Genomic DNA, 27,771 nt, shown 5'->3' on the forward strand with positions numbered 1-27,771 from the left:
CAGCCCATGAGGTAGAAGAATTATGACCATTTCAGAGGTGCAGCATTTGGAAGCAAGGTGCCCCAGGTCAGGCACTGCCCCGGAGCAGAGATCAGGTCTTCCAGCCTGTAGTCCTGATGCTCAGCTCATGTGATTAAGGGAGGGAAAGCTTATAGCATGATGACATCTAGTACCAGAGACGTCTGAGGACTGTCCTCGTCCCCGTCCTCCACATCCTCACCTCTCTGGGCTCTTCAGAAATAGGCAGTGGTTTCTAGACCCCAAAACTACTTCTCATTCATTCACTCACTCATTCAGAAAGCCTTGGCTGACCAGCCTGTCCATGCTGGGCCCTGTCCCCAAGTGATGTGACCTGTGATTATCTTGATAGGTGTGATTATCTGATGGATTATCTGATTATCTGAGTCCCCTTCCAGACTCACCCTCCCTAGGGCAGGCCCCAGGTTTGCCTAGTTCACTGCAGCCCCATCCATCACCTAGCACATGGTGGGCAGCTGGAGATATTTGATTCATGTATTGAATGAACCATGAAGTTTTATCCAACTGGAGTGAGGGTTGGGGACTTGGGGGTGAGGAGAGAGGGTTGGAGAAGAGGGCAGGGCCTGATGGTGGAGGGCCCAGGTGCCAGGGAAGAAGACCTGACTTGACCCTGGGAAGCATGGGGTATTGCTGTAAGATCCCTCTTGAGGAGTATCAGAGAGGGTGTGATAGAGGCCAGGAAACTGTTTCTAAGATCCAGGAGAGAAATGATGGTGGCCTGGCCCAGGTCAGCGGCTGATACGACAGAAACACCTAGAATAGCCAGGTCTCAGGGTAGAGATGGCCATTGGGATGGAGTCAGTGTGTGTGCGTGTTGGGCCCCTCCTGCTCCATTTGTCCCACCCAGGCCTCTGGGAACCAGCCATGACAGTACCTGTCTGTACTTGGGGTTGAGGAAGGCTGCCCCCTGGGGCCAGAGCAGGGCTGGAAGCCATTAGGGCCCAACTGAGCCCTAGGCCAGAGCCCTGAGTGAAGGAAGAGGGGCCCACCTGGGGCAGCCTCTGCTCTGGGACTGGAGGGGTTGGTGGGTGCTCTGCTCAGGAGGCTCTGCCCTCCAGGACCACCATGACATGCTGCTGGAGGTGGAGCGGGACAAGGCCATCACCGACAGAGTCATCCTCCTCCAGAAGGTCATCCGGGGCTTCAAAGACAGGTTTGTGTCTGGACGGGCTGTTCCCTGTCTCCGCGATGTGTGTGTGTGCATGCATGCACATGTGTGCATGTGCTTGGCTCACTGCAGTTCCTCCCATGCAGACACGGGGGATAAACACCCACGTGCATACACAGAAACATGCACTCATGTGCAAGGCATACACACAGGATCATGTGAACATGGATGAACACTAAGACACATGGACCCATCTATATCCCCCATGCCCAGCAACACATGCCTGCACACATGGGCTCGTGAGACACACACGTGGATGCTATGAGATTTGTAAATTACAGAGTGTGCCCCGTATTCTGTGTAAAATACATGTAAATTACAAAGTATGTCCCATATTCTGTGTAAAATACATGTAAATCACAAAGTGTGTCCCGTATTCCATGTAAATTACATGTAAATCACAAAGTGGGTCCCGTATTCCGTGTAAAATACATGTAAATTACAAAGCAGGCCCCGTATTCTGTGTAAAATACATATAAATTACAAAGTGTGTCCCATATTCCATGTAAATTACAAAGTGTGTCCCGTATTCCATGTAAAATACATGTAAATTACAAAGTGGGTCCCATATTCCGTGTAAAATACATGTAAATTACAAAGTGTGTCCTGTATTCTGTGTAAATTACATGTAAATTACAAAGTGTATCCCGTATTCCATGTGAGGGGCATGTGTACAGTTGTGTCACCTCCCAGTTGGGCAGGGCTGACTCTGTGATTCAGGCTCCACAAAAACCACACTTCCTGCCCCTTTTTTAGTTCATATGGCCACCCCTTTCCTCTTCCCATCCACCCACCTGTCCAGCCATCCTTGGTCCACCCATTCATCTGTTTGTCCATCCACCTGTCCATCCTTTTCCATGGCTGTACCCTCATTTGTGTGAGCATCCAGGCATTGGTTCATGGACTCACCCACATTGAGGTAGCCATCCTTCAGTCCTCCTCTTATTTCTCTGTTAAGGAGACACCTGCTGTTTGATATGTGACCTCTTGTCCTCCACGAGGTCGAAGATGACTGTCCGCCTGTAGCAGCAGCCTAGTGTGCGCAGGGGAACAACATGGTGCTCAGTCAGAAGACCAGGACTCTAGCCCCAACCACATCGAGTCTCAGTTTCCTCACATATAAAATGAGGGAGTTAGACAATCAGTAATAAGTGATGTTTACAGTGTTCCAGGACTTCCCTGGTGGCTCAGATGGTAAAGCGTCTGCCTACAATGAGGGAGACCCGGGTTCAGTCCCTAGGTTGGGGAGATCTCCTGGAGAAGGAAATGGCAACCCACTCCAGTACTCTTGCCTGGAAAATCCCATGGATGGAGGAGCCTGGTAGGCGACAGTCCAGGGGGTCACAAAGAGTCAGACACAACTGAGAGACTTCACTTTCACTTTCACAGTGTTTCAAGTGTTTAATCCTTATCTTATTTACTGTTTGTTGTTCAGTCACTGAGTCGTGTCCAGCTCTTTGTGACCCCATGGACTGTAGCCCACCAGGCTCCTCTGTCCTTGGGATTTTTCCAGGTATGAATACTGGAGTGAATTGCCATTTACTTTTCCAGGGCGTCTTCCTGATCCAGGGATTGAACCCGGGTCACCTACGTGGCAGGCAGATTCTTGACCATCTGAGCCACCAGGGAAGTCCTACATTTATTCACTCATAACCTTCTGAATGCCTACCTTATTGAGTTTATGTGACAAGTCTGTGAGGTAGGCAGGACAGGTGTTATTCTGCCCATTTTACAGATGAGGAAACTGAGGCACAAAGAGAGTATATGTCTTTGCCTAAGGTTGTGGAGCCAAGGAGACACAGAGCTGGGACTCAGCCCTGCTCACCTGATTCCAAACCCCACCCAGACCCCTACAGACATCCTCCTGCATCATGCTGCTGCTGTTTCAGGTCCAACTTCCTGAAGCTGAAGAATGCCGCCACACTGATCCAGAGGCACTGGCGGGGCCACAACTGCAGGAGGAACTATGGGCTGGTGAGCCTCCGGAGGGAGCTGCTTGGTGACCTGCAAGGCCTTTGAACCTGGTTCTGTTGTCAGAGCAACAGGACTTACCTGTTTGCGGGGCCTGGCTGGCCTCCCGCCCCCACCTCCACCAGCCACTACCATTCCTCCAGCCCAAAGTCCAAATCTGGTTCTTGTGGTTCTTCCCTGCTGGTCAGCAATGTTTCTGCTTTTCTTCTGCAATGTCCTGGTGGGTTGTGAGCCTCAGGTTGTTGAACACCTTACAGGGGGCCAGGAATGGGTGTGTCACAGAGACCTCTGGGAAGGAACTGGGCTGCAGCCTGGACTTGGGGCTGGAGAGGCAGACAGGAAGGAGGCTGGCTTCTGGTCTGACGATGGTGTCCCTGGTGGGGAGACCCACCTCAGGGGGAAGCCAAGCCCAGTCCCTGGGGAACTTTGGTCTGAGTGGAACCAGCTGTGCCTTTAGGGCTTGTGGGTTGGCGAGTGGAGCCAGGGCAGTGACCTCCGTGGGCAGGGCTGGTCTGGCATCAGGGCTGTGGTTCTGAGCTGGTGGCTGTCCTTGCAGATGCGGTTGGGCTTCCTGAGGCTGCAGGCCCTGCACCGCTCCCGGAAGCTGCACCAGCAGTACTGCCTGGCCCGCCGGCGCATCATCGGGTTCCAGGCCCGCTGCCGGGCCTACCTGGTGCGCAAAGCCTTCCGCCACCGCCTCTGGGCCGTGATCACCGTGCAGGCCTATGCCCGGGGCATGATTGCCCGCAGGCTGCACCGGCGCCTCAGGGCTGAGGTGAGGGGCCCAGTCCACAAGGACCCCTGGCTCTTGGTCCTCCGAGGGTGCCGCTCCACCTCAGGCAGACAAATCATCCTGCGTTGTTGGGGGGGTGGGGCGGGTGGTGAAGGGCTCTCCCTCTGAAGGATGCACAAGACTGGACCCTCATTTCCCTCCTCCCAGCCAGGGGTAGGGCGGGGGCCCAGTCCCTCTTGTGAGTCTTTGGGAGGCCAAGGCGAGCCTGCTTTGGCTTTGGGATCAAAGGTGCCCTCAGTCTGCTGTGGGACCTGGAGGGTTTCTCGCATGCCTCAGTTTCCCTCTGCCAAATTATTTGGCAAAATCATCCCCAGTCCTGGAACTCAAAGGGTGTGGGGTGGGGTCAAGCTGGCAGGGAGCACTGTGACAGCTCCATGCATGGTACGGTGTCCACCCTGCCGCCCCCCTCCCCCAGTACCTGCGGCGCCTGGATGCTGAGAAAATGCGGCTGGCGGAGGAGGAGAAGCTCCGGAAGGAGATGAGCGCCAAGAAGGCCAAGGAGGAGGCTGAACGGAAACATCAGGTGAGCTGGGGCTGTGCCGGCTCCTTGCACTTCCATTCACTGGTTCAGTGGCTCTCAGCCAACACTGTCTGTTCATCCTCTGTTCAGGTGACCTTCCTTCATATGTGCGCTGGGTGCCTGTTCTGTGCCAGGTTAGAAGGCTGTGGGTCCAGGCCCTCAGCTGGGAGATTTTGTTGTTCAGTCTCCAAGTCATGTCTGACCCTTCACGATCCCATGAACTGCAGCATGCCAGGCTTCCCTGTCCCTCAACATCTCTCGCAGTTTGGCCAAGTTCATGTCCATTGAATTGATGATGCTATCCAACCATCTCATCCTCTGTTGCCCTCTTCTCCTCCTGCCTTCAGTCTTTCCCATCATCAGGGTCTTTTCCAGTGAATCAGCTGTTCATATCAGGTGGTCAAAGTACTGGGGCTTCAGCTTCAGCATCAGTCCTTCCTATGAATATTCGGGTTGATTTCCTTTAGGATTGACTGGTTTGATCAACTTGCAGTCCCAGGGACTCTCAAGAGTCTTCTCCAGCACCACATCAGTTTGTTGGCACTCTGCCTTCTTTATTGTCCAGCTCTCACATCTGTACATGACTCCTGAAAAGACTATAGTCTTGATTATACGGACCTTAGTTGGCAAAGTGATGTCTTTGCTTTTTAACACACTGTCTAGGTTTGTCATAGCTTTTTTGTCAAGAAGCAATTGTCTTCTAATTTCATAGCTGCAGTCATCATCCACAGTGATTTTAGAGCCCAAGAAGAGGAAATCTGTCACTGCTTCTACCTTTTCCCCTTCTATTTGCCATGAAGTAATTGGACCAGATGCCATGAAATTAGTTTTTTTAATATTGAGTTTTAAGCCGACTTTTTTTTACTCTCTTCCTTTACCCTCATCAAGAGGCTCTTTAGTTCCTCTTCATTTTCTGCCATTAGAGTGGTATCATCCACATATCTGAGGTTGTTGGTATTTCTCCTGGCAATCTTGATTCCAGCTTGTAACTCATCCAGCCTTGCATTTTGCATGATGTGCTGTGTATAAATAAACAGGGTGACAATAAACAGCTTTGCCATACTCCTTTTTCAATGCTGAACCAGTCAGTTGTTCTGTACAGGGTTCAAACTCTTGCTTCTTGACCTGTATACAGGTTTTTCAGGAGACAGGTAAGATGGTCTGGTATTCCCATCTCTTCAACAGTTTTTCACAGTTTGTTATGATCCACACAGTCAAAGGCTTTAGTGTAGTCAGTGATCTGGAATTCCCTTGCTTTCTCTATGATCCAGCAAATGTTGACAATTTGATCTCTGGTTCCTCTGCCTTTTCTAAATCCAGTTTGAACATCTGGACATTCTCGGTTCACATAATGCTGAAGCCTAGCTTGGAGGATTTTAAACATAACCTTACCAGCATGGGAGATGAGTCAAATTGTCTGGTGGTTTGAACATTATTTAGTACTGCCCTTCTTGGGAATTGGGATGAGGATTGACCTTTTCCAGTCCTGTGGCCACTGCTGAGTTTTCCAAATTTGCTGGCATATTGAGTGCAGCACTTTTAACAGCATCATCTTATAGGATTTTAAATAGCTCTGCTGAAATTCCATCACTTCCACTAGCTTTATTGGCAGCAGTGCTTCCTAAGGCCCACTTGACTTTATGCTCCAGAATGTCTGACTCTGAGTGAGAGACAACACTATCGTGGTTATCCGGGTCATTAAGATCTTTTTTGTACAGTTCTTCTGTGTATTCTTTCCACCTCTTCTTGATCTCTTCTGCTTCTATTGGGTCTTTACCATTTCTCTCCTTTATTGTGCCAATCTTGGGTGAAATTTTCCTTTGATATTTCCAATTTTCTTGAAGATATCTTTAGTCTTACCCTTTCTATTGTTGCCTCTATTTCTTTGCATTGTTCATTGGAGAAGGCCTTCTTGTCTTTCCTTGCTATTCTCTGGAACTCTGCATTTAGTTGAGTGTACCTTTCCCTTTCTCCCTTGCTTTTTGTTTCTCTTCTTTCCTCAGCTATTTGTAAGCCTCCTTAGACAACCACTTTGCCTTCTTGCATTTCTTTTTCTTTGGAATGATTTTGTTCATTGTCTCCTGTACAGTACTACAGATCTCCGTCCATAGTTCTTTAAGCATTTTATTTACCAGATCTAATCCCTTGAATCCATTCATCACCTCCACTGTATATTCATAGGGGATTTGATTTAAGTCGTACCTGACTGGCCTAGTGGTATTCCCCACTTTCTTTAGTTTAAGAAAGAAAGTTACAGTCCTCATTTTGCTATGAGGAACTGATGATCTGAGCTACAGTCAGCTCCAGGTATTGTTTTGCTGACTCTGTAGAGCTTCTCCATCTTCAGCTACAAAGAATATAAACAATCTGATTTTGGCATTGACATTTGGTTATATCCATGTGTAAAGTCATCTCCTGTATTGTTGTAAAAGGGTGTTTGCTATGACTAGTGCATTCTCCTGGCAGAATTCTGTTAGCCTTTTCCCTGCTTCATTTTGTACTCCAAGGCCAAACTTGCCTGTTACTCCAGTATCTCTTGACTTCTACTTTTGCATTCCAATCTCCTATCATGAATAGGACATCATTTCTTGGTGTTAGTTCTGGGAGATCTTCTAGATCTTCATAGAACCGATCAACTTCAGCTTCTTTGGCACTGGTGTTTGGAGCATAGACTTGGATTACTGTAATGGCGAATGGTTTGCCTTGGAAACAAACCATGATAATTCTGTCATTTTTAAGGTTGCACCCAAGTACTGCATTTCAGACTCTTGTTAATTATAGAGGCTACTCCATTTCTTCTATGGGATTCTTGACCACAGTATAGATACAATGGTCATCTGAATTAAATTCACCCATTCCCATCCATTTGAGTTCACTGATTCCTAAGATGTCGATGTTTACTCTTGCCATCTCTTGCTTGACCATGTCCAATTTACGCATTTATGGACCTGACATTCCAGGTTCCTATGCAATGTTGCTCTTTACAGCATTGGACTTTACTTTCATCACCAGACACATCCAGAGCTGAGCATCATTTCTGCTTTGGCCCAGCTGCTTCATTCTTTCTGGAGCTATTAGTATTTGTCCTCTGTTTTTCTCCAGTAGCATATTGGAACTTCTGACCTGGGAGGCTCATCTTTCGGTGTCATATCTTTTGGCTTTTTTATACAGTTCATGAGGTTCTCATGGCTAGTATACTGGAATGGTTTTCCATTCCCTCCTCCATCATGTTTTGTTAAAACTCTTTGCTTTGACCTGTCTGTCTTGGGTGGCTCATAGCTTCACTGAGTTACACAAGCCCCTTTGCCATGACAAGGCTGTGATCTATGAAGTGCCTATTCTGTGCTGGGTCAGAAGGCTGTTGGTCCAGACTCTCAGCTGGGAGATAACTCTGGATAAAAGTTGCGGAATCATAGTTCCCTGACCAGGGATTGAACTTGGACCCTCGACTGTGAAAACACTGAATCCTAACCATTGGACTGCCAGGGAATTCCCAAATACAAGCTTGATTTTGAAGACTTAGTTGAAAAAAAAAAAAAGAGGAATATAAAATAGCTGAGATATCTTAAATATTAATTACATGCAGAGATAATATTGTTAGCAAAAGGTATGCGTCGGGGGTCTGCCTGCTCGCCACTCAAAAGCCAATAAGCAGGCCAGATTAGTGGAAAGGAAAGTTACTTTATTTCAGATACCGGCAACTGCAGGGGAGGGTGGCAGACATCTGTCCAAAGGCCGACTCCCACCCCACCTTGCCCCAAATAAGCAGGGGGTGAAAGCTTTTATAGACAGAGTTGGGGGGAGGTTACATGCAGAAATAGCACAGTCATCTCTAACAGTCATCTTCAACTGGTCACCAGTGGTCTGACTAGCATCATCTTGGTTGTTTCAGGTACAGTTAATCTTCAGTTCTGGGGTGCACTTGTTCTCATTTCTCTGTGGTCAGTTCTCAGAATTGTGGCAGCTCATGTCCAGGGTACTGTCTGGTCATCACGCAGTTAACTTCTCCACCTGGTGTTCTGGTATCTATAAGACAGCTCACAGGGTAGGGCTCAGAATATTATCTGTAGCCCTTGAGAAAGAACTAAAGTTCCTTGACTATGCTTAATGATGACCCTGTTGTTACTCATCTCCTTAGACTCTTTTCCTTTGTTTCAGCATTTCTCACTTCTCTGATTAAACTTATTCTTTGACCTAAGTTTTCCACAGGCAAAAGGTATGTAGAGGTAGGGCAGGGATCAGAGAGTCCTGCTCTGTTTCAATACTTTGGAAATATTGGGTTAAATGAAGTGCATTATTAAAATTGATCTATTTTTTAAAAGAACTATTTTAAATGTAGGCCACTGTATATGTTGTCATTTAGTCGCTAAGTTGTGTCTGACTCTTTGCGGCCCAGGATGGACTGCATTATATTTCGATTGGTCTGGAGCCTCTGCCCAGCGGCTCTGGGATTTCTGGGTCAGTGTGGTCCCTTTTGGCTGGGGAAGCCTGAGCGGGCTTCCTGGAAGAGGTGGTCCCAGCTGAGCCCTGAGGGCAGGTGGCATTTCTGTCTGGACTTGGTGTGGCATCTGTCTTCACTGGGCTGTGAGAACTGAGTGTGTGGCCCAGGGTGGCGAGGCCCAAGGCTCAGTCCTTCACAGCGTCAGGAGCGCCTCGTGGGTTTGGGACTCAGGCCTGGTTGCTGCAGGGGCTCCTGTGGGCTCCCCACAGGGGGCTTGCTCCCTGACACTGCCTCACCTCCGCCTCACAGGAGCGCCTGGCCCAGCTGGCCCGCGAGGACGCAGAGCGGGAGCTGAAGGAGAAGGAGGAGGCTCGGAGGAAGAAGGAACTCCTGGAGCAGATGGAGAGGGCCCGCCACGAGCCCATCAATCACTCGGACATGGTGGACAAGATGTTTGGCTTCCTGGGGACTTCGGGTGGCCTGCCAGGCCAGGAGGGCCAGGCTCCTAGTGGCTTCGAGGTACCAGGCTGGGGAAGGAGCTGGGACAGACCCTAGCAGGCCTAGTGGGCCTGGAAAGGTGGCCTTCCCTCCCCTTATGCCACTTTGTGTTAAAGTCCACCTGGTCCCCTCTGAGCAGAAGGCAGCAGTGATGATCTGGGACAGGGACCACAGGTCCCAGGCCCTGTCCAGCCACCAGCCTGCAGTGTGACCTTGGGCCAGCCACTGCCCCCCTCCAAGGCCGTTCACAAACCTTTATTCGTCTGTCTGTTGAGGACCCACCATGCGCTGGGCTCTGTCTCGGGAGTGAACCAGATGGACAGACCCCTACACTCCTAGAGGAAGAGCTGGCCCCTCAGGGACTGGCTGGGAGCCCCTAGCTCAGCCCCAGGTCTGCCCCCATGGCAGGGAACCCCTCTCCTCCCTCCAGGACCTGGAGCGCGGGCGGAGGGAGATGGTGGAAGAGGACCTGGACGCAGCCCTGCCCCTGCCCGACGAGGACGAGGAAGATCTCTCCGAGTATAAATTCGCCAAGTTCGCTGCCACTTACTTCCAGGGCACGACCACGCACACCTACACCCGGCGGCCACTCAAGCAGCCACTGCTGTACCACGACGATGAGGGTGATCAGCTGGTGAGGGCTGGGACCGTCTGTGCGGGCAGCATGGGTGTGGAGGGGCAGGGACCCCATGCTCAGCATGGGTGCGGAGGGGCAGGGGCCCTGGTGTGCAGGGACCAGGGCTGACTTCACCATGCTGGCGTCCAGCCTGGGGCAGATCACAGCGCAAGGCCTGGAGAACACCCAGAGGCACTCAGCTCAGTGGTCCTCCTCTGGTGGGGGGTAGGTTGGGGTTCTCTAGCCTCTCCCCAGCTGTGGATCATTTTGATGGCTTTGGTAACATCCTGTGCTCGGGCTTTCTGAGTGGCATGGCTCTGCCTCCCAGGCGGCCCTGGCAGTCTGGATCACCATCCTCCGGTTCATGGGGGACCTCCCGGAGCCCAGGTACCACACGGCCATGAGTGATGGCAGCGAGAAGATCCCCGTGATGACCAAGATTTACGAGACCCTGGGCAAGAAGACCTACAAGAGGGAGCTTCAGGCTCTGCAGAGCGAGGGTGAGGTGAGTCCCAGGTGCCAGGTGGCCATGGTCCCACCCAGGCCATCCCCAGCCTTAAGGTCTTCAGCAGAAGGACATACAAAAACTTGCCTCTACCTCACCCCCCTGACCTTTGACCTGCTCTGTCTACTCCTGAGAATGAATGTGTGAGCGCTGTCTAGACTGTAGAGTGCTGACCACTGTTGAGGCCATGTGGCAGGTGCAGATTTTGAAATAGGCTTTGCAGTCAGAGCCAGCTTTCATCTGGACTTGTTAGGGGGTGGTTTGTGGGTTACTGTACTTCTCAGAGTCTGTTTTCCCATCTGCCACTTGACTGATGGTGGGCTGTAAGGGCAAGGTAAGGTATATGTTGTAAATGTTAGTGTGGGCTTGAGCTAATTCTAGATACATTGTCAGCTGCTCTTGTCTTATTTATGGGCCAGTCACTTGACCTTGACCCTTGTTTGTCCTGCAGGCCCAGCTCCCTGATGGGCAAAAGAAGAGCAGTGTGAGGCACAAGCTGGTGCACTTGACCTTGAAAAAGAAGTCCAAACTGACAGAGGAGGTGAGAGCAGACCCTGCACAGTCTTGGTGGCCTAGACTGGGCTTGGGACCCACCGGACAGGAATGGATCCTGTCTGTCCTCAGGGGACTGGGGTGGCTGGCAGGACAGTGTTAGGTGTGATCAGGCAGACAGGATGCAAGGAAGAGGGTGTTGTGCTCAGTCAGGGGCCAGTCAGGGGGGCTTCCTGGAACAGGGGCCATAGGATGGTGGGAGGGAAGACCTTTCTTGCCAGGGCATGGACTCACTGCGTCTGATCCAGGGACTTTTTAACTGATGAAAACATTTCTGTGGGTTAAGAGTATCCTTGGGGGCATTAACACTATTAGTTTGTTTGAATTCATTCATTTAGTCACCATGAGTTTTCTGAGCACTGTCCTGGCCCCTTGCTCCAGGACTGTCCAGGCTGCGAGGGCTGACAGACACGAAGGCATTCATGGTGCAGAGGGACTGGCTCCTCCAAGCCTCTGCTTTTGTGCACTCTGTTTCCTCTGCCTAAAATTCTGCCTTCCTCTTCTGTGCTTTGGGGTCACCTCCTCCAGGAAGCCTTCCCCAAGACAGGCTCAGGCTGCTTCTCTGGGACTTTCTGAGCCTGCCTTGCCTTTGTCTTCCTCTTGTTCCCCATCCGAGGCTCCAGTCCGGTCTGATAGCTTCAGAGCCCCAGATTTGAATCCCAGCTCTGCTCCATAGCCAAGGCACCCAGAGAAGAAAAACACCTGCTAGTGGGTTCCTAGGATGATGGCCTGAGATGCTGACTGTGGGTGCTCAGCAGACATGAGGCCCTCCGGAGCCCTTCCTGTCTGCAGGGGCATGCTCCTACCACTCACCTCTCACCTGCTCCGTGTCTCTGGGCACAGGGTGGGCTGGCACTGTGGGCTGTGGGGAACCTGAGAAGTCCATTTGAAAGAACCCAGGCCTGAACACCCTGTTCGCATGGGGCCAGGGTGTTAATGATGGGTAATGGTGGTGCTTGGAACGTGGGTAGACTCTGGCTGTCGGAGTGGTATGCAGTCCATCTTAGAGAGCTAGGGATCCCATCAGGGGTCAGAGGAGCAGCCCCTGCCCTGGCTGGGGGGACCTCCCTGTGGGGAGCGCTGTCAGGGAGACTGCAGAGGAGTCTTGTCCTCAGAAGGGGGTGGCACCAGGCCAGCACCCCCCGGCTGTGTGGGCCAGGCGTTGACCCAGCGTCTGTCCTGCATGGGCCAGCGGTATGACGGTATTGAGCAGCCAGCTCTCTGGCCACTCCCAGAGTTCTGCTTTCTGGGGGAGTGGGCAGACTCAGGTAAGCGGGAGAGCCCTGTTTGAGCCTTCACCCTCTCCTGTGTCCCAGGTGACCAAGAGACTGCATGACGGGGAGTCCACGGTGCAGGGCAACAGCATGCTGGAGGACCGGCCCACCTCCAACCTGGAGAAGCTGCACTTCATCATTGGCAATGGCATCCTGCGGCCAGCACTCCGGTCAGCGCCTGCTGGCAGGGGGAGCCATCCCGCTCTTCCAGCCCCACAAGGCTTTGGGTGGCAGAATCGTGGCTCCGTCACTTTAGCAAGTGATTAAGCCAAGCAGGCCTGGGTTTAGCTCTGCTGGTTGTGTGATCTTGATAGAGTGATTTTATCTTTGCAAGCTTCAGTTTCCTTCTCTGTCAAGATGAAATAATAATAGTACCTGCCTTGTAGGCTTGTGGGCAGATAAAACTATGGCAAGTGTGACCTAGGACCTCCATAGTGGGCACTCAGTAAATGGTAGCTGTTGGCTATTAGCATTGTCTGATGTGTAACTCATCCCTGCCAGCACCTTCAGTGCACCCAGCCCAGGCCTGTGGTCAGGGTTACTGTGGTCAGAAGGCATCGTGCACATGCCTCCTTCCCCACTCAGGCCCAGGAGAGGCCTTTGCTTGGGTCCCTGGGGTGTTGTGGAGGAGCTGGGATGGTCTGTGACTTTTCAGGAGCAATTAAGGAATCAACTCAGCTGCATCAGTGGCAGGAAAACACAGTTTCTCTGAGAATTCCATCTGCACAAGATGTCTGGTTAGGAGAGCCAACCATGAACTCATGTGTGTTGGCTGGGAGAACAGCAGGATGGGCTGGGTGGGAGGTCAAGTATCATTTTACCAATAGGAGACAGGAGGTCCAGAGAAGGGAAGAGGTTTGCCCAGGGGTCACTGGCCTCTCTTTCATTGCTCCTTGAGGCCAGTTACTGCCTTGCTCACCAGAGATGTAGCACTCGGGGCTGTTAGCCCCTGGGAAGAAAAGGTAATTGCCCAAGGTATGGTTAAGGGTCAAGAATTTACCTCCCAATTAATTTCACCATCAGACCTTAAGTGGTGCTTCTAAATAACACAGTTCCAGGAGCCCTGGGCTGAGTCAGAATGCTCGGGTGCCAACTCCCTGAGGGTCCAGGACTAATCCCTCCCTTCTGTCGACCTCCATCTCCCTGCTCAGAAAGTGAACAGGGTCAGGGCTTCCAGCTACTGGTCTGTGACAAGATGGGGAAAATAAGGATGTTTCTAATTTGACTTATTTAAAACGACGGTTCTTTGTTCTGAGGTTTTGCCTTTCCTACTTTTGGATATTAAAACTACCTTCATTTTATAAAATGATTGTGATATAGATAGTGGGCAGGTGCTGTGTATTTGGTGTGTTTTAAATGTCCTTATTTGTCATTATAAGTTGATGACAAATAAATTATAAGCTATTCAACTTAGTAAGTTAGCAACTTCCAGAATTTATTTTGAAGTTGTATGGGTCTGTGAGCTCTCAAAATTGGGGAGACACTGAATTAGAAATCTGACCTTCTGAGAGAAGAACAGCAGTGAGTGCCCCCTGGTGGTTACTGCACCATGGTGGGTCCAGCCTTTGGCCCTGAATGGACAGGCAGCATCTTAAGGCTGCAGCTAGGCCGGCATCTTTCGGGGGTTTACTGTGCTGGGCATTGTGCCAGGGGCTGTATAAGCCTTGGCTCATTTTTCTTCACAACAATCTTATAAGGAGGGTGCTATCATTTCCCTTTAAAATGAAAACAACACAAAAAATTACCTTCACTGATTTTATCTGATTACAAAAATAATGCGTGCATGCTCACTCACTCAGTCGTGTTCGACTCTTTGTGACCCCCCATGGACTGCCAGTCCACCAGGCTACTCTGCCCATGGAATTTTCCAGGCAAGAATACTGGAGTGGGTTGCCATTTCTTCCTTCAGGGCATCTTCCTGACCCAGGGATCAAAAGTAACACATGGCCAATTAAATATTCAAACATACGGAAACATATCAAGAGAACATCAAAGTCCCTACTCATTTCCTCCCCCAGAGAAACTCCCTAGATGTTTTTCCCATTTCTTGCTCTGCCGGTTTTCATTAGTGGAAGTTGTACCTGCTGCTGTGACTGTGGGTTGGGCTCGGAGGTGAACTCACCTGCCCAGGCCACGCAGCTTGGTGAGGGGCGAGGGAGGGGAATGGAGCCTGTGTTTCCCATCAGAGTGGTCACCACTGACCATGGCCCTATGCCCAGAGTAGGGTGTGCACCACCCTGTGGACTGGGGGCCCTGGACTCTGGATTGGAGTCAGGCATGAACATGCTTCACGTCCGATGAGCCTGTCTCCTCCAAAGCCAGACCCTCCCCAGAGCCCTGGGCTCAGCCTTCCCCACCTGGTCCCACACTGACCACCCTCCTCCTGGGTCATCCCTGGCAAGTGGGGGAGTAGGCATTTCACCTGCTGCTGGATGGAGGGTGGGCTTTCCCTCTGAGACAGTCTCTCTCCCTTCCTTGTACCCTACTCTGCTTAGGGATGAGATCTACTGCCAGATCAGCAAGCAGCTCACTCATAACCCCTCCAAGAGCAGCTATGCCCGGGGCTGGATCCTCGTTTCTCTCTGCGTGGGCTGCTTCGCCCCCTCTGAGAAGTTCGTTAAGGTAGGGGAGGCTTTTGGCCTCCAGTGATGGGAAGGGGAACTGGGCCTGGTCTCTGGTGTCAAGGAGCCGAGAACCAAGAAGCATCTCAGAGGGCAGAGGGGCTTGGCAGTGAGGTCCTGCCCAGGTCATCTCCTCCCAGACCTCCCTGCCTCTGCAGGGCCCATCTTCCTGGCCCTCCTCCTAGGCACCCACCACTTCACTTCTGTCTCCCCTGGCCCCATTTGATTTATGCAGTTGCTGTGTTTGACAGCAGTATCTCCTGGACCTTCCACATGCTGGTCCGAAGCACTTCAGTTCATCTCAGGTTCTTTTGTGACCCTGGGTGCCAGGCTCTGGGTGCTGGGGACCCAGCACAGAGGCAGAGCAGCTGACAGCTGGATCAGCCCAGCTGGTCAGCACTATGAGGAGTGGAGGGGTCAGGGAGGTGGACCCTGGAGGAAGAGGAGTAGTTAAGCTGGGTGCAGGGCAGGGGTGGTGTGTGGGGTGAGGCCGGAGGCATGGCTGAGACTAGAAATGCCTGGATCGTGGCAGCCTTTTTGCCAGCATGAGGTACGTGGACTTGATCTAGAGGGCAGTGGGGAGCCCTGGGAAGCTGAAGAGGGGCATGGATGGAGGTGTCCCTAGGAGCAGGTTCTGAGTATGGGTGGAGGAACCAGAGGCAGGAGACCTGGGAAAGTTGCTGATGGTCCATGACCTGGGTCTGTGCACCTTTTAATCAATAAAGTTGATAAGAGGCCAGACATGAAATTCAGGCAAGGCTTTACTGAGGCTGGTGCTGCAGTACAAGGGAGCAAGAACAAGAAATGGGTGTCCCTGCTTGCTCCCTGGCTCCTTAAATGAGGTGAGGGTGGGATGGATTGGTGGGTCAGATCAGAGGTTGTCTGCCCACCCCCTTGGTGGTGGTGGTGTGTGCAGGGCTCATGGAAGAGTCCCTGCCTCTGCTCCCAGCAGCTCAGAAATGGCAGTTGGTTTGTGGCCTTTTTGTATCTTATTGTTCATAATTGCTCCCACTGTACCTGTGCAGTTATTTTCGGTCACTTTTGATTTCTTTGCATTTTGTTGCTCAAGGAGATATTTGTCTAGGTGCAAGCAGTCCAGTAAAGGGTCCCAGGTCCCAGCCTATCAGCCTGTCTCACAGGTGGAGAGGCTGAGGGAGGCTGGAGTGGGGTCCCCTGAGTTGGTCCTCTGTCCATAGTACCTGCGGAACTTCATCCATGGGGGACCCCCTGGCTACGCCCCGTACTGTGAGGAGCGACTCAGGAGGACCTTTGTCAATGGGACACGGACACAGCCACCCAGCTGGCTGGAGCTGCAGGTGCAACCCCCTTGCGTGTGTGCTTGTGTGTGTGTGCTTGTGTGACCAGTACACCCCAGTGCCCTAGAAACGTTCCCTGCTCTGGGATTCTGTGGTCTTTCAAGCTCGCACCCTCGAGTTCTGGAGTCTCAAGCCCCTGGAACAGGAAAGCCCCCTGTGGGCAATGACTCCATCTGCTGGGTTAATAGTCAACGTGACTTGGGGGGGTGTTCCTCTGTGTCTCAATGGCTTCATCTGCAGCATGGCAATGAAAATGTCACTTCACAGGGTCTTGTGATGGTTACATGACAGGAGGACAGGCGTCCCTGGCACCTGCCAAAGCCTGACCACCCGGCCAGCCCTAGTGCCCCAGCTCAGGGACCCTGCAGGTCCTCTCAGGGTGGGGAGCACAGCAGGGCTCCCTGGGCACCTGTGACCAGGGACAGGCAACGTGCTGTGGGACGTTTAGGTCTGAGGGCTCCATCTCCAGAGGGAGCCTGGATCCCAGAGGGAGTAAGATGTTCTGAAGTGAAAGGATTCCCACACAGCCTCTTGGGTCACTTTCAGGCCACCAAGTCCAAGAAGCCCATCATGCTGCCTGTGACGTTCATGGACGGGACCACCAAGACGCTGCTGACGGACTCGGCGACCACGGCCAAGGAGCTCTGCAATGCGCTGGCTGACAAGATCTCGCTCAAGGACCGCTTTGGGTTCTCTCTCTACATCGCCCTGTTTGATAAGGTGAGGGCAGCCCGGAAACCCTCCTCCCGGAACCCCCAGGGCCACCCCCCAGCTCCCACCCCAGTGCTGCCACCTACTGGCTCGGGTGCCCTTGCACTGTTACTGACCTTCCAGGGCCTCAGTTACCTCCTCCATAAACCAATGGGAACCCTGGCCCTGCCCCAGCTCCTTAGGATCATGGAGGGATCCTAAGCACCTCAAGAGAAACCCAACTATACAATGGAGATTGAAGCCCGGGGCTCGCTGCACACATGTGTGCCCAGGTGGATCCAACCCTCTGCTGATGACAGAGAAAGAACATGGTGGAGAGAGAGCCACTGGCTCTGAGATTCAGTTTTCCTGTTTGCAAATGGACTTATGATTCCTTATCAGGAATGGTAGTTTCTTTATAGTTGTTTCGGACCACCTAGACCTAGAGTGTGTGCCTTGTGGGGTGCATGTCGGCCTGGAGCCCTCTCTGCTGAGCTGGGCCTTGTTGTTGGTTCGTTGCTAAGTCATGACTGACTCTCTGAGACTCCATTGACTGTGACCCGCCAGGCTCCTCTGTCCATGGGATTTGCCAAGGCAAGAATACTAGAGTGGGTTGCCATTTCCTTTTCTGGGGAATCTGCCATTTCCTTCTCCAGGGGATCTTCCTGATCCAGAGATTGAACTTGCATCTCTTATGTCTCCTGCATTGGCAGGTGGATTCTTTACCACTGAGCTACCAGAGAAGCTGAGCTGGGCCTGGATGTGGGTGACTTTTGCCTGCACACCCAGGATCACCACAGACCATAGAGATGCCCCCCACCCCCCATCCTAGCAGGTCCAGTGATAGCAACATGTTTTCTGATGCCAACAGATATCTTCTGCGTTTTCAGTGACCATGTGCCCACCAGAGTTTCACAAAAAGCTTTCATTAGGAAATAGGAATCCCCCGGTGGCTGTGCCAGCTCAGCACCCATGTTGGGATGCAGGGGTTCCCCCCTGCTGGTCTGCCTCCTGGGTGACCTGGGTGACCTCCTTGCCCTGAGCCTTGGTTTTCCATCTGAGCCAGAACAGCTGTTGCAGTTGATGGCTCCTTGCAGTCCTTCCCTGCCTGTCCACCCTTCCACTGGCTGACTTCCAGCCCTGTGCCCGCAGGTGTCCTCCCTGGGCAGTGGCAGTGACCACGTCATGGATGCTATCTCCCAGTGTGAGCAGTACGCCAAGGAGCAGGGCGCCCAGGAGCGCAACGCCCCATGGAGGCTCTTCTTCCGCAAGGAGGTCTTCACGCCCTGGCACAACCCCTCAGAAGACAACGTGGCCACTAACCTCATCTACCAGCAGGTGGTGCGAGGGGTCAAGTTTGGGGAGTACAGGTGTGAGAAGGTGAGTGAGAGTGACATTTTCTGGCTGAGCTTGCTTGGTTCTTAGTCGCCCGTTTGCTGAATTTGGCTGAGTGTTGCTATCCCTGACTCACCATCGGTGAATGGGGAGGTTAGTCACGTGGAAGTGGGGTGTCATCTAGGCTCCTCTTAGATTTAACACCAACCCCGTAGGCTGGGAAAGATTGAAGGCAGGAGGAGAAGGGGGCGACAGAGGATGAGATGGTTGGATGGCATCACTGAGTCGATGGACATGAGTTTGAGCAAGGTCCGGACAGTGATGGACAGGGAAGCCTGGCAGGCTACAGTCCACAGGGTCAGACATGACTGACGTGGCTGAGCCTGGCACACAGGAGTGAGGGCTTTGAAGAATAGCCTGAATTCGCCTGTGGGAGGTGTTCCTGCCCTGCTGCGGTGACCGCATGGCACAGAGTACGTGCTTCACAACTCGCTGTATTGTTCTTTTTTTATCGCTATCAAATCATTTTATTTATTTGGTTATTTATTTATATTGGAGTATATTTGATTTACAATGTTGTGTTAGAGTCAGGTTTGTAGCAAAGTGATTTAGTTATACGTGAACATATATTCATTCTTCTTTGGATTCTTTTCCCATATAGCTTATTACAGAGTATTGATAGAACTCCCTGTGCTATATAGTAGATCCTTATTGATTATCTATTTTATTAATACATGTACTAGTGTATATATGTTAATCCCAACTTCCAAATTTATCCCGTGTTCTTTTCCTCTTTGGTAACCTGAAATTTGTTTTCGAAGTCAGTGTGTCTGTTTCTGTTTTATAAATAAGTTCATTTGTGTAATTTTTCTTAGATTCCACATATAAGAGATATCATATGATATTTGTCTTTTGTTTACTTACTTTACTTAGTATGATAATCTCTTGGTCCATCCATGTTGCTGCAAATGGCGTTATTTCGTTCTTAATGGTTTCATTCTTAATGGTTTCAACTCTTAATGGTTGAGTAATATTTCATTGTGGGGCTTTCCAGATGGCTCAGTGGTAAAGAATCCACCTGCCAAGCAGGAGACGTGGGTTTGATCCCTGGTTTGGGAAGATGCCCTGAAGAAAGAAATGGCAATCCACTCCAGTATTCTTGCCTGGGAAATCCCATGGATAGAGGATCCTGATGGGCTACAGTCCATGAGGTTGCAAATGAGTCGGACACAACTTAGCAATGAAACAACAACAACATTCTTTTGTGTATATATGCATGACATATTCTTGGGCTTTTTTGGTGGCTCAGATGGTAAAGAATCTGCCTGCAGTGTGGGAGACCTGAGTTCGATCCCTGGGTTGGGAAGATCCCCTGGAAAAGGGAATGGCTACCCTCTCCAGTATTCTTGCCTGAAGAATTCCATGGACAGAGGAGCCTGGCTGGCTACAGTCCATGGGGTTGTAGAGAGGCAGACATGACTGAGTGACTAACACTTTCACTTTCACGACATATTCTTTATCCATTTCTCTGTCGATGGACATTTAGGTTGCTTCCATGTCTTGGCTATTATAAACAGCGCTGCAGTGAACACTGGGGCACATCTATCTTTTCAAAGTATGGTTTTCTCTGGATATATGCCCAGGAGTGAGATTGCTAGATCACATGGTAGTTCTAATTTTAGTTTTTAAAAGACCTGTCTTACTGTTTCCATAGTGTGCTGTGCTTAGTTGTTAATAGCTATGCCAAATTTACATCCCCATCAGAAGTGTAGGAGGGTTCCCTTTTCTCCATATCCTCGCCAGCATTTATTATTTGTAGACTTTTTGAATATGGCCTTTCTGATTGGGTGTGAGGTGATACTTCATTGTAGTTTTGATTTGCATTACTATGATATGATTAGTGATATTGACCATCTTTCATGTGCTTTTTGACCATCTGTATGTCTTTGGAGAAATATCTATTTAGATCATCTGCCCATTTTTTGATTAGGTTGTTTGTTTGCTACTGAGTTGTGTGCATTGTTTGTACATATTGGAGATTAATTCCTTGTTGGTTGCATTGTTTGCAAATATTTTCTCCCATTCTCTGTTATCTTTTTGTTTTGTTGGTGATTTCCTTTGCTGTGCAAAATCATTTGAATTTCCTACGTGTTTATTTTTGTTCTTATTTTCACTACTCTAAGAGATGGATTGGAAAAGATATTGCTGTAATTTATGTCACAGAATGTTCTGCCTATCTTTTCCTCCAAGAGTTTTATAGTATCCAGTCTTACATTTAGGTCTTTAATCCATTTTGAGCTTATATTTGTGTATGGTATTAGAGAATGTTCTAATTTCATTCTTTTACATGGAGCTGTACAGCTTTTCCAACACCACTTATTGAAGAGACTGTCTTTTCTCCATTGTATAGTTCTGCTTCCTTTGTCATACATTAGTTGACCATTAGTTTCTGGGTTTATTTCTGGACTTTCTATCATGTTCCACTGATCTATATTTCTATTTGTGTGCCAGTACCATACTGTTTTGACTGTAGCTTTGTAGTAAATAGTCTGAAGTTAGACAGCCTTTTTCTGTTTTCTTTTTTCTCAAGATTGCTTTGGCTATTCGGGTTCTTTTGTGTCTCTATACAGATTTTAAAGGTTTTTATTTTAGTTCTATGAAAAATGCCATTGGTAATTTGAGAGGGATTGCATTGAATCCATAGATTGCCTTGGACAGTATAGACATTTTGACAATATTGATTCTTCTAATCCAAGAACATGGTATATCTTTCCATCTGTTTATGTCACCTTCAGTTTCTTTCATCAGCATTTTATAGTTTTCAGAGTACAGGATTTTTGCCTCCTTATATAGGTCTATTCCTGGGTATTTTATTGTTTTTGATGTGATGATAAATGGGATTGTTTCCTTAATTTCTCTTTCTGATTTTTGTTAGTGTATAGAAATGCAAGACATTTCTGCATATTAATTTTGTAGCCTAGAACTTTACCAAGTTCATTCATGAGCTCTAGTAGTTTTCTGGTAGCATCTTTAGGATTTTCCGTGTACAGTAGGTCCCCTACATTTGAACGAGTTCTGTTCTGAGAGTGCATCCATGAGTCTAATTTGTTGATGTCTGACAGTTATCCTCGGTATCCAACTAACACAATCAGCTATATAGTACTGTAGTATAATAGTCTTATAGTACTTTTCACACAAACAATACATAAAAGACAACAAAATAAAACATTTCCAATCTTGCATGTAGTAACTTAAAAGTACAGTACAACAGCTGGCATAGAGAGGCTGGCATTGAGTAAACGGGCAAGAAGGTTATTGACTGGAGGAGGGAGAGGAGGTGGGAGATGGTAGAGCTGACGGATCACCAGCACTAGGAGATGGAGGGCAAGCTGCAGTCTCACTCACGTCTGACGCTGACGGCAGGTTCTGGCTCCTTGCTGGACTCAATTCTATCTACCCTCTTGAAGAAACGATCCAGTGATGTCTGGATCTTTTTTTCTCATCATAATGACACAGTGGCCCTGGATTGCATTCTAAACAGCAGCTGCAAGCTTCGTGCACTGTTCTGTGCTTAGGTTCTGTGCCTCAAAACTGATAGTGCCTCCTCAAATACAGAAGACCTTGCCATTCCCTGTGTTGTGAATCTGTTTGGTTACTTCTTCCTCTTGTCTCTCTTATTTATTTATTTATTATTTAAACGAATTTTTATTTTATTTTCTTTTTTTTCTTTTTCTTTTCATTTATTTTTATTAGTTGGAGGCTAATTACTTTACAATACTGTAGTGGTTTTTGTCATACATTGACATGAATCAGCCATGGATTTACATGTATTCCCCATCCCGATCCCCCCTCCCACCTCCCTCTCTACCCAATCCCTCTGGGTCTTCCCAGTGCACCAGGCCCGAGCACTTCTTTGTCCTTTGTCTGGGCCTCCAGTTCCATCAGGTCTTCATTAGTAAACTTGTGTTGCAGAGCAAGGAGTTCAACGCAGTCATCCTCTTGCAGATCTAGCTTGAAATAAATATACTGTACTCTATACAGTACTGTGCAGTCACGGACACAAATGCCAGCCCCTTGTAGAGGGAGCACTCACATGACAATGTATGCCAGATACACGAACTGACTTATGTGCCTGGACATGCAAACACGTTTACACCTTTGAAAGTTCACAACCTGAAGGTTCGTATGTAGGGGACTTACTGTATAGTATCATACCGTATGCAAACAGTGACTATTTTACTTCTTTTTCAATTTGGATTCCTTTTATTTCTGTTTCTTCTCTGACATGGCTACAACTTCCAAAACTACATTGAAGAAAAGTGGCAACAGTGGACATCCTTCTCTAGTTCTTGGTCTTAAAAGAAATACTTTCAGTTTTTCACCATGGTGAAGGATGTTAGCTGTGGTTTTGTCATATATGGGCTTTGTTATGTTGAGTTAGTTTCTCTCTATGCCCACTTTCTGGAGAGTTTTTTTTTTTTTATCACATATGGCTGTTGAATTCTGTCAAAAGCTTTTCCTGCTTGTATGAGGTTGATCATATTGATTTTATTCTTCAATTTTCTGCATGTAGTAGATCATATTGATTTGCCAATATTGAAGAATTTTTGCATCCCTGGGATAAATCTCACTTGATCATGGTGTATGATCCTTTTACTGTAGTGTTGAATTTGGTTTGCTTGTATTTTGTTGAGGGTTTTTGTGTCTGTGTTCATCAGTGATTTTCTTTTTTTTGGTGATATCTTTGTCTGGTTTTGGTATCAGGGTGATGGTGGCCTCATAGAATGAGTTTGGGAGTGTTGTTTCCTCTGCAATTTTTTTGAAACAGTTCAGAAATATAGATGTTAATCCTTCTCTAAATGTTTGATAGAATTAGTCTGTGAAGGCATCTGGTCCTGGATTTTTTGTTTGTTTGAAGTTTTTAAATCACAGTTTCCATGTCAGCACTTGTGATTGGTCTGTTCGTATTTTCTATTTCTTCTAGGTTCAGTTCTGGACGATTGTACATCTCTAAGAATTTGTCCATTTCCTCTAGATTGTCCATTTTATTGGCATATAGTTGCTTGTAGTAGTCTCAAAATACTTTGTGTTTCTGTGGTATTGTAATTTCTCCTTTTTCATTTCTAATTTTATTGATTCTCCCCCTCTCCCTTTTTTTCTTGATGAGTCTGGATAAAGGTTTATCAGTCTTATCTTTTTGAAGATCTTTGGGATTATTTTCTTTGTCTCTGTCATTTATTTCTACTCTGATCTTTATGATTTTCTTCCTACTAACTTTAGGCTCTGTTCTTCTTTCTCTAGTTGCTTTTGGTGTAATGTTAGATTGTTTATTTGAGATTTTTCTTCTTATGTGATGTAATATTGTATTGTATGAACTTCCTTCTTAGAATAGTTTTGCTGCACTCCACAGGTTTTGGATTATCATGTTTTCGTTTTCATTTGTCTCTAGGAATTTTTTGATTTCCCCTTTGATTTCTCTGTTGATTATTTAGTAGCATGTTGTTTATCCTCCATGTGTTTGTGTTTTTTTTTACAATTTTTTTTCTTGTTGTTGATTTCTAATTTCATAGCTTTATGGTCAGAAAAGATGCTTGATGTGATTTCACTTTTTATTTATTAAGGCTAGCTTTATGGCCCAGCATGTGATCTACCCTGGAGAATGTTCTGTGTACACTTGAAAAGAATGTGCATTTGCTGCTTTTGGGTGAAATGCTTTATAAATATCAGTTAAGTCCACCTGGTCTAATGTGTCATTTAAGACCTGTGTTTCTTTATTGATTTCCTGTCTGGATGATCTGTCCATTGATGTAAACGGGGTGTTAGAGTCCTCCACTATTATTGTGTTACTGTCAATACATTCTTTTATGGCTGTTAGCATTTTCTTTATATATTGAGGTGCCCCTATGTTGGGTGCATATATATTTATAGTAGTTTCTTCTTGGATTGGTTCCTTGGTCATTATGTAGTGTCCTCCTTTGTCTTTTATAACAGTCTTTATTTTAAAGCCTATTTTGTCTAATAGGAGTGTTACTACTCTAGCTTTCTTTTGATGTTTATTTGCATGGAATGTGGTTTTTTTCATCCCCTCACTTTCAGTCTGTGTATGTCCCTACATCTGAAGTGGGTTTCTTGTAGACAGAATATACATGGGTCTTAGTTTTGTATCCATTCAGCTAGTGTATGTCTTTTGGTTGTAGCATTTAATTCATTTTCATGTAAGGTAATTACCAATATGTATGCTCTTATTGGGGCTTCCCAGGTGGTGATAGTGGTAAAGAACCTGCCTGCCAATGCAGGAGATGTAAGAGACACTGGTTCAGTCTCTGGGTTGGGAAGATCCCCTGGAGGAGAGCATGGCGACCTATTCCAGTATTCTTGCCTGAAGAATCCCATGGGCAGAGGAGCTTGGCAGGCTACAGCCCATAGTGTCGCAAAGAGTTGGACACAACTGAAGTGACTTAGCACTCACTTACGCATGTTCTTACTGCCATTTTGTTAATTGTTTTGGGATTGTTTTTGTAGTTCTTGCTTCTTCTCTTCCTCTTTTATTCTCTCCCCTTGTAATTTGATGACTATATTTAGTGTTGTTTAGATTCCTTTTTCCTTTTTGTGTGTGTATATATTGTAGATTTTTGGTTTGTGGTTACCATGAAGTTTCAATATAGCAGTCTACATGTATCCAAGATTGTTTTAAGTTGCTGATCACTTAATTTCAAATGCATTTCTAATATCCTGCATTTGTACCCTCTTCTCACAATTGCTGGATTTGATACCACCTTTGTGTGTGAATGATGTCCTACCTTTACTGTATGTTTGCTTCTACCGGTGAGCTTTCCCAGTCATTATTTTCTTGTTTCTAGTTGTAGACTTTTCTGTCTAGAGAAGTTTCTTTAGCATTTGTTGCAAAGTTAGTCTGGTGGTGCTGAATTCTCCTAGCTTCTTCTTGTCTGTGAAGCTTTTGATTTCTCCCTCGAATATGAATAAGAGCCTTGCTGGGTACTCTTATTTGTAGGTTTTCCCATTTCATCACTTTAAATATATTGTGCCACTCCATTCTGGCCTGCAGAGTTTCTGCTGAAAAATCAGCTGATAACTTTTTGGGTATTCCTTTGTATGTTATTTGCTGCTTTCCCCTTGTTGCTTTTAATATTTTCTTTTTGTCTTCAATTTTTGTCAGTATATTAATATGTATCACATGTTCTTCCCTGAATTTATTCTGTATGGGACTTTTTGCTTCCCATGGACTTGGGTGGCTGTTTCCTTTCCTGTATTTGAGAAGTTTCCACCTGTTATCTCTTCAAATATATTCTCAGCCCTTTCTCTCCCTCTTCTCCTCCTGGGACCCCTATAACATGAATGTTAATGTGTTTAATGTTGTCTTAGAGGTCTCTTAAACTGTCCTCATTTCTTTTTTTTTTATTCTTTCTGTTCTATGGCAGTGATTTTCACCTTTATGTCTCCTGGCTCATTTATCCTTTCTTCTGCTTCATTCTATTTTTCCTCCTAGTGTATTTTTCATTTCAGTTATTGTTCATCTCTATTTTTCTTTAAATTTTCTAGCTCTTTGTTAAAAATTATTTTATCTTCTCAATCTGTGCCTTCATTCTTTTTCTGAGATCTTTGATGATCATCTTTACCATCATTACTCTGAATTCTTTTTCAGGTAGGTTGTCTGTCTCCCCTTCACTTAGTTCTTCTGCATTTTATCTTGTTCCTTCATCAGGAACATATTCTTCTGCTGTCTCAATTTGTCTTTCTGTGTTTGCAGTCCCACAGGCTGCAGGATTATAGTTCCTCTTGCTTTTGGTGTCTGCCCTCTGGTGGACGGGGCTAGTCTAAGAGGCTTGTGTGGGCTTCCTGGTGTGAAGGATTGGTGCCTGCTCACTGGCGGCTAGAGCTGGATCTTGTCCCTCTCGTGGGCAAGGCTGTGTCAACAGGTGTATTTAGGAGATGGCTGTGGGCTCAGGAAGATATTAAGCTGCTGTCTGCTGATGGGATGGGGCTGTGTTCCTGTCCTTTTGGTTGTTCGGCCTGGTGCATCACAGCATTAGTGCCTTTGGCTGTTGGGTGGGGCCACATCTTGATGTCAAAATGGTGGCCTCCAGGACAACTCTATGCCAAAGAATACCCAGTCCCTCCCCCACAAGTGTACCTGTCCTCACAGTGAGCCATATTTTCCCCCCTACCTCCCCAGGAGACCCTCCAAGACCTGCAGGCTCCTATGGAGCTGCTGCTTTGCCCTGGGTCCAACCGAATGTGAAACCTTGTTTTCATCCTCTGAGACTGGAGGGTCTGTTTCTCCCAGTCCTGTAAAATTCCTGCAACTAAGCCCAGGTGGCCTTCAAAGCCAAATGCTCTGGGGGCTCCTCGTCCCTTGGTCAGACCCCCACACTGGGGAGTCTGACATGAGACTCAGAACTCTCATTCCTGTGGAAAATCTTCTGCAATGTAATTATTTTCCAGTTTGTGGTTGCCCACCCAGGATATTTGGGATTTGATTTTATGGGGAATGCACCCTTCCTACTGTCTCATTGTGGCTTCTTCTTTGTCTTTGGAAGTAGAGTATCTTTTCTGGTAGGTTCCAGTCCTTTTTTTGTTGATGATTTTCCAGCAGTTAGTTGTGCTTTTGGTATTTTCATGAGAGAAGGTGAGCTCAGGTCCTTTCACTCTACCATCTTATTCTGTGCATCCTGTTGTATTGTTCTGAGTTACTCTAGAAGTTTCTCTAAAGGAGTAAGAGATCCATTCATTTAGACCAGAGTTTGCAAACATTTTTATCTCTGAGGACAGGATTGACGTGCATGCTTTGTTTTTGATAGTTTTGTGACATTTATGGTTCTGCTGGTGATTCGATGGAGGAATGAGGATGGAAATGAAGGGAAGTGTTGGAAATGAAGGGAAGTGTTGGTGGCAGAGATGGCAATGGTGGAGGTAGTGATGGCAGGTGGTGGTATGGGTAGTGATGAGGATGGTGGTGGGGATAATGATGGTGGTTTTGGTGTTGGCGAACTGATATTCAAGCAGAATTTATTAATATAGCCATATCAGTTGCTAAAATTTTGAAATACTTTAAGCTAGTTGGAAAACTACTGTCTTCAAGGTGCCCAAGAGTCTTATCTCTATCGCTCCTGCTTCCAGAGCCCAAGGGAGCCCCAGGCAGTCATCTCTGGGGCTGCCATGCTCCAGGCTTAGGCAGAAAAGGGGCAAATGCTTAGCACCCACCTAGCACTCTGCAGTCTCGGCAGTATAGCCCAGGGGTTGCTCAATACCTTGGCCATTCCCAGGTAGTGTTGTGGTGATGATGGAGGTAGTCACAGTGATACCTCCACCCACCTCTGACAGTCTCATACCCAGGCCTCCTATTCTCCAGGGCAGGCCCTTCTCGCCAGGCTGAGAATGTAGTGGCTGACCCAGTACTGATGGGCTTCCTCT

At 47.8% G+C, this 27,771-nt stretch overlaps 1 protein-coding gene across 1 annotated transcript in view; it reads left to right on the plus strand.

Annotated features, from left to right (window-relative positions):
• The window catches only part of MYO7A (myosin VIIA), a 101,866-nt gene that overhangs the window by 49,730 nt on the left and 24,365 nt on the right, over positions 1-27,771 (plus strand). Inside the window, exons 18-30 of the mRNA XM_061150984.1 lie at positions 1,098-1,192; positions 3,097-3,181; positions 3,735-3,953; positions 4,387-4,494; positions 9,242-9,451; positions 9,861-10,064; positions 10,375-10,551; positions 11,003-11,092; positions 12,420-12,547; positions 14,873-14,999; positions 16,195-16,314; positions 16,861-17,034; positions 18,157-18,384. Coding sequence (XP_061006967.1) covers positions 1,098-1,192; positions 3,097-3,181; positions 3,735-3,953; positions 4,387-4,494; positions 9,242-9,451; positions 9,861-10,064; positions 10,375-10,551; positions 11,003-11,092; positions 12,420-12,547; positions 14,873-14,999; positions 16,195-16,314; positions 16,861-17,034; positions 18,157-18,384 — 1,965 coding nt within the window. The remainder of the gene's footprint in view (positions 1-1,097; positions 1,193-3,096; positions 3,182-3,734; positions 3,954-4,386; positions 4,495-9,241; positions 9,452-9,860; positions 10,065-10,374; positions 10,552-11,002; positions 11,093-12,419; positions 12,548-14,872; positions 15,000-16,194; positions 16,315-16,860; positions 17,035-18,156; positions 18,385-27,771) is intronic.

The sequence above is a fragment of the Dama dama genome, chromosome 1, assembly GCF_033118175.1.
Source record: "Dama dama isolate Ldn47 chromosome 1, ASM3311817v1, whole genome shotgun sequence".
NCBI classification, from domain to species: Eukaryota; Metazoa; Chordata; class Mammalia; order Artiodactyla; family Cervidae; genus Dama; species Dama dama.